General features: G+C 32.2%; 1 protein-coding gene across 1 annotated transcript; it reads right to left on the bottom strand.

Moving 5' to 3' along the window:
* Positions 1–868: 868 nt before the first annotated feature.
* On the bottom strand, positions 869–4,631 carry LOC124820819 (putative xyloglucan glycosyltransferase 5). The gene is made up of 5 exons (XM_047292593.2): positions 3,409–4,631; positions 2,780–3,088; positions 2,389–2,679; positions 2,007–2,120; positions 869–1,921 (listed from the first exon to the last, which is right to left on the bottom strand). Exons 1-5 carry the CDS (start codon positions 4,132–4,134, stop codon positions 1,277–1,279), a joined length of 2,085 nt encoding a protein of 694 aa, XP_047148549.1. The 5' UTR covers positions 4,135–4,631; the 3' UTR covers positions 869–1,276.
* Between the last annotated feature and the right edge of the window lie 2,773 nt (positions 4,632–7,404).

Here is a 7,404-nt window from a genome sequence, read left to right as displayed (position 1 = left end):
CAGAAGAAGATAGGTGGGGGTGTCTTTATTATCTTTTGCATCCCAAAAAACAGCAGTAAGATCAAAGATCGAATGACATAAAAACAAATATGAAATGTACTTCTTATGTCAGAGATGGAAAGGTGAAAGTAAAAGTACACTGAGTGTTAGTTGGTGAAGTGGCCAGATCATGTAAACCAGTAGTCCTATTCAAAATTTTATTGAGAGGAAAGATTTTCTCTTTTAAATTCGTTTAGAATCTTGGCTACAATCTCATAGTAAAGTGCTGAAGAAAGAGCATGTTTGTTATGATGGATTCAGGACTTAAGTATTTCAAAAGCATAAAAAAAATGCTTTGTTGAGACAGCAGGGTCCACCAGCCTTCCCGAGAGGTATGTGCACATGTGCCCTACAATTATTGAAATGGCGATTGACATGGTCGAATTTGGGAGTTAAGTATGACCTAAATTATCTTTTTGGTTATGTTAAAGCTTCGATTAAAACAAATGGGTCCATGTGGGACACTCACACGATTCTCATCCCTGTCCAAATCCAAGCTCCAAAATCCTCACTAATTAAAACATTCCCCTGCCGACACTATTTTCTTTTTTTTTTACCATTCTAAAACTACTTTCAGCATTTAACTCAAAAACAATCATTATATACATACTAAATAGTCACCATAGCATGAATAAACAAGGTGCATATTGGTGTTAAGGTAAGTTGAACTCCCTGATGTTTTTGAAGCATAAAATGTGTACTTTTGTGGTGATTTCACCGTGGTTTTGTATTCAACATGGTTTTCTACCGCCAGACCAAATACACTGATGTCATGTAGTGAAATTTGGATCCAGACACATATAAACCTTCGCATTAAAGGGAGCAGGTGTTTGTTGGGAGTTGTAACATATCAGTGTCATTCAACAGATACATACATACATATGAACCAAAAGTGATGTAAGCAACAGGGTTATCCTGACAATGAATCAGCTCAACGTCACAGAAAACATAAAAGGGAAAGAAAAATGAATGTATTGTGATAGATAACAATAGACAGACAAGTAAAACCAGGAAGAAAAAAAAAATGAAAAAAAAAATCTATAAATGCCTTGAAGAATAACACTTATTTATGATATGTCCCACGGTGGCTTTCAGCATGTTACCTGAGCCTTATTCAGGCACCACGAATATAACTGCGAAAACCAACTTGTCTTGTAGCAATCCACATTGGTTGGCTTCTGTAATTATTGAAGTTTGTAACAATCAATTTTGTATTTTACACATCCTTTCTGATCCTCTAGTTCATCTGTTCTCCAATTAAATCCAGGCCTACAAGGAGGAATGAAACACCTTGAAATAGTAAATAGTAGAAGTGCATGCCTTGTGCTGATAACAAGCTCCTAAATGCAGCAGTCAGCAGCAAGAATGCAAGGGCAAGCTCTTTCTTATATATCTTGTTCATTTTCTTCACAGGGGGTCTAGGAACTGTTTCTTGGCTTTCCTTTATTTTGTTAAGCTCAGAAAGTCCACTGTCAGAAGTTCCTCTGTGAAGTTGGAGACTCATGGCCTTTGACTCTCTTTCTTCAGCTGCTAATAGATCAGCCTCTGATGACCGACCGGCTTTTTTTGTAACAATCCATTCGTATGAACTTCCCAACTGGAACAAACCGGACACCATGGCATTGAATTTGGTTACTGACATTGTGTTCTCAAAGAGGAGGTAAGGAACAATGAAGGGAAAGGATTTTGGGGCAGGAAGAATGTTCAAGAAGGACAAGAATACAGGAATGTAACAAATAACCCAGATAGGAAGCTCGGCTTCTGGGACAAACATTGTCAAAGGAAGAATGATGCAGAACAATGTGAAAGAATAGAATGGGAGGATTAGCTTTCTAAGAAGAAAGAACAGAAAAATTAGGTTGGTTTTCTTCCAGAACGCAATCTGCAATATTAAGAAATCGGAACATGTTTAGATTGTATTTTACTACCAAACAGTGCACAGACAGTAACATAAAATGCATCATCACCTTTGAGGTTATAATCGCTGGAAGGCACAAACGAAAGAGTTGCATAGGACCAGAATGCCATCGATGTTGTTGTTTCCTATAAGCTTCATATGATTCAGGAAGCTCACAAAGCACCTGAAAGAAGTTTTTTAGACTAACTGCAGCTGAATTGTTCACATAAACAGTTTTTCACTGTTGTTTCACCCCAAAATTTAGTGTAACACGTCTATGAATTACTGCAGATAATTATTTCATCCGATTCAAGTTCATACCACATTTGCATATCAATAAATACAAAAGGTGTTATTGTCAGCTATAGGCAAATAGAAATCGATACAGACTGAGAACATCAGCTTGATTAAAACCCAAAAGACAACTAAATAAAACAAAGCAGAACATGTACCTTAACATCATTGAGAAAGATAAATTTCCAACCATTCAGATGGGCTCGGACTGCTATATCCATGTCTTCTACAGTTGTTCGCTCAAGCCAGCCACCAGATTCTTCAAGTGCTTTTATTCTCCAAACACCAGCAGTGCCATTAAAACCAAAGAAATTAAGGAAGACCCCATTCACCTGTTGTTCAACCTCAAAGTGAAAGCACAGATTAACATTTTGGAGTCGTGTCAGTAAGTTCTCGTCCTTGTTTACAAAAGCCCACCGAGCCTGCACCAAAGCCAGCTCAGGATTACCCTGCAGAGCACACACACACTCACGAATCAAAAATGGGAACTAAAGCATAGATAGATCATTCGGAATAACAAGAAAGGAAGAAGGGAAAAGATTTAGCCACCTTAAAATGTGGAACAGTTTGCTTGAGGAAATCTGGATTTGGTTGGAAATCAGCATCAAAAATAGCAACGAACTCGTAATCCTTGATGTAATCACAGCTCATTGCAGACTTTAGATTACCGGCTTTGTAACCAGTTCTGAACTTCCTATGACGGTAGATTATATTCACACCTCTTTGGCTCCACTTAGAGACTTCTCCCTTGATTAACCACTGTATGCTCTCATCATCAGAGTCATCCAGAACTTGAATAAGCAACCGATCTTTTGGCCAATCAAGTTGGCTCGCTGCTGAAATCGATACTTCATACACCTACATGCACTTAATGTCAAACTCATCAACATCATTATCAGGAAGAGTTGCAATCCTTAAAATCAACTCACTAATCTACCTTCCAGATAAATAATCAGAACGGGACAATAACATCATCGTCATTAGTACTATAACTCAACATGATGAGAATAAAAGAAAAATTAAGGTGGGACGAATAATCATATCATCATAATGATGATGATAGTATGTTCAAAGGAACCACTTCATGATTGATTTGTTTTGGCACCGACAACTTTTTTTTTTTTTTTTGCTTGAAAGCACCAAACTTTAATGGGGTAGGATTAAGAAGAGTGAGTCACCTCTTTCTCATTGCACATGGGAATTTGAACGAGCACCATAGGATATCCCTGGTTGGATCCTTCCAAATCATGTGAACTGCGGGGGTCTCCATCAATGACGGGCTTAATCTTCCTGAATTTGATCCAGAAACAACCAAGGCAGAGAAGTATTCGATCCACAGACTGAATTAAGAAGAGAACAATGCAGAAGGTTGAGAGAGATTGAATTGGGGGAGCAACATAGTCTGCTCGAAACTCCAACCACCTAACATAGGCAGTGTGAAACCATCCTGTGATCTCTGAAGCTTCTGGAAGATGCAAGTTATGGTTGTGAAAGTAGTGCCACCCTTTGAAGTGAGCAACCAGCTCAAAGGACAAGAATGCCAAAGCCATCACCAGGAAAGTGAGAATCACCCGAAACAAAATCTTCGCCTTTGCAGACATCTCAGTCTCCACGTGCCCCAAGAACAATCTTTTTTTAACAGAATGGAGCAACGAACAAAGGGAATTCCCAAGCCAAGCAAGGCCACCGACAACTCTATGCGCCTTCAGAAGAAGAAGCCATGTGAACTGCTTTGCATTCTTTCCTCTCTCTTTGTCAACTGGCTGAAATGCTGAGTCCGGTGCATCTATTTCCACCACTGAGTAATTGGGGTTCTCCATGGTCACCACAACCGGGTTCCCTTTCCTTGAACTTGAATCCTTAACCCACCACTTTGAAAAATCTATGGTTCCACTTGGACCCATTTGCTTCCTCAATACCAAAAACAACAAGAACCAACTTTCCACAAACAGTAACACTCACACAAGCTTTCACAACTCACGAGACTGAAGTGTTACCACAAAGCACCACACCCGAGTAACCCGAAAAATCCATTGTGTTTCAAGTTTCAGAAAACACAGTCAAAGGAAGGACAGAGCCAGAAACTCGTATGAGTATTGTTGTGTCAGATCCACGAGGTTAGAATCCTTTGGGTTGAGTTGTTTGGTCTGAATGCATGAGGAAAGGAGGGGAAAAAAGTTGTAGAGAAGCACAAGAGAGTGTGCTTGGTTGGTTTCTTTATTGGAGTTTGAAATTACCAAGATGGGTTAGTCTAAGGCTTCTACTACACTTCCAATGTTGAAGACAAACGTAATCCATGTGGGTATGATTAGTTTAATCAACGAGTTACTGCAACTATAAAACCATACAAACAAACAAAAAACTTGACTAACTCTACCATGGGTCAGAGGCAAGTCATCGCTCTCTCCATTGGTCAAGTAAGAACACGACCATATGACTCAATCACCCATGTTCTTCCTTATTAATATATGGGTCAAGATCTTTAACCAAGTTCTTCTCATTTATGGAAATTAATTATTAATTACAATATCAAATATAATATTTTTAACAATGTCGATTCCAACATCTTAGTGTAGCCGTGTCTCAAAAAAAACATGATAGAAATAAATAGAAAAGAATGATAAAGATATATATATATGTATATAATTTTTCTTTTGTTTGTCCTTCTAAAATCAAATGTTACTATAAATGTAGTTTCCAATAACTAAATTATTCCATTATATTTAAAATTATATATAATGTGTTTGAGTGGTTATTTAATTAAAAAGAAAATGTAACGTATTTAATGATTAATAGTAATAAATGATCTTAATAACTTATTTTTATATTCTTTTTACCTTTTTCAAAACTCTTTGTACTATTATCTTTGTTGATCAATTTGTTAGTTTCCATTATTTATATGAAAAATTATTCCTACACAGATTTAATTATAACCATTAATAAAATAAAATATTTTATAATTTTGTTACATATTTTATTATAATTTTATTCTTTATGTTTTGATTGTTGTTTTCTAATATCAAATATTACAATGTAGTTTCTAAAAACTAAATCAATCCATTATAGTTAAAAAAACATAATATATTTGAGTGGTATTTAATGAAAAGAAAATATAACATCTTTAACGATTAATAATAATAAATGGTTTTAATAACTTATTTTTATATGTATATTTTTTTACCTTTTAAAAAACATTGAACTATTATTTGTTAACGAATTTGTTAGTTTCGATTATTTAAATAAAAAAACCACTCGTAGACAGATTTAATTATAACCATATACAGAAGTAAAATATTTTATAATTTTGTTACATATTTCATTATAAGTTTATTCTTTGTTTTGATTGTTGTTTCTAATATCAAAATGTTACATAGTTTCTATCAACTAAATCAATCCATTATATTTAAAAGAAAACATAACATATTTGAGTGGTATTTAATGAAAAAGAAAATGTAACGTCTTTTAATGATTAATTGTATAAATGATTTTAGGGTTAAATATGTTTTTAGTCCCTAAACTATTCGTCGTTTCTGGTTTTCGTCCCTCTTTTAAAGTAAAGTCCTCATTCTTTTCGAAATTTAAAAATTTGGTCCTCATTTAGCAACAAATGAGGACTAAAACCAAAATTCCGAGGACTAAAACGAACGTTTCGAAAAGAATGAGGACCAAATTGTACCTTACTTTGAAAGAGGGACGAAAACCAGAAACGGCCAATAGTTTAGGGACTAAAAACATATTTAACCCATGATTTTAATAACTTATTTTTATATTTTTCTTTTACCTTTTTGAAAATTGTTTGTACTATTATATTTGTTAACTACTTTGTTAGTTTCGATTATTATATAATTAGAGAGATTTAATTATAATAATAAAAAATAACATATTTTATAATTTTGTTACATATTTTATCATAATTTTATTTTTATAATTTTATTTTTTATGTTTTGATTGTTGTTCTAATATCAAATGTTGTAGTTTCTATCAAGTAAATCAATCCATTATAAAATATAATGTATTTGTGCTGTGTTTTGAAATAAGGTAATGTATGAACTTTGATATCATTCTAAGATCATTCATCATTTATCATTATATATATGAAAATTTATTAAAAAGAAAAAAATAAGATAAAACAGTAAAAAATATTGGTATTACATTAAACCTAGGGTAAAAATATAAATAAATATATGAAGGTAAAAACATTAAATCACTTATATTATTATATATAAATCAAAGTTAAATTAATTAACTTATCAACACAATCATTTTCTTTCCAAAAAAATGAGATACTTTGAATAATATATATTTACAAATATAAAAATACTAATATCATCTCTTTTTAAAATTCTAAAGAATCACTAGTTGATTTAAAAAATCATAACAAGATAGATTAATGAAGAATTATTCTCTAATGATACTCTCTTAAATCTTTTTTCGAAATATACTAAAAAACATAAATAACTTTATAAACTCAACATAAATAAAAATATGTATATAAAAACTTAAAAAATTACTCACCTATTTATCTTTACTTTCTCTACAAAATACTAATAAAAATACTAACACATGAAACAAAATCAAAACAATCTCTAAATATTCAATTTAAATAAATTAAAAAATAAAATTTATTATATTACATCGATTTATAAAATCACGTTCTCTAAAATTTAAATATTGATAAATTTTAGTATAAAAAATAAGATATGTTGGATCTTAGATGTATTATTAGCTATACACACTAAATGAGTGGTCTTCGATAAAAAGAAAATATAACGTCTTTAATGATTAATAATAATAAGTAATTTTAATAACTTATTTTTATTTTTACTTTTACCTCTTTTTCAAAACTCTTTGTACTGTTATCTTTGTTAACCAATTTGTTAGTTTCAAATATTTATATAAAAAACCACTCTTAGACCTATTTAATTATAACCCTCAACAGAAGTAAAATATTTAATAATTTTATTACATATTTTATTATAATTTTATTCTTTATGTTTTGATTTCTTTATCGTATTAATAGTAATAGCAAACTTGTTAACTATGTTTCCTTGTATTTTTAGTGTCATACAAAACAATAAGTATTGTGTATCATTATATTTCAATGACATACCGTGTTTGCACATGTAAAAATCAAACTTTAAATCGTAAGGCTTTGTTCTTTTCTAGGGATCTGG

This window comes from Vigna umbellata, chromosome 1 (genome assembly GCF_029865625.1).
Source record: "Vigna umbellata cultivar VRB3 chromosome 1, Vumbellata_1.0, whole genome shotgun sequence".
Classification (NCBI taxonomy): Eukaryota; Viridiplantae; Streptophyta; class Magnoliopsida; order Fabales; family Fabaceae; genus Vigna; species Vigna umbellata.
Note: the sequence above shows the minus strand (reverse complement) of the source record. Positions and strands in the feature narration are given on the sequence as shown.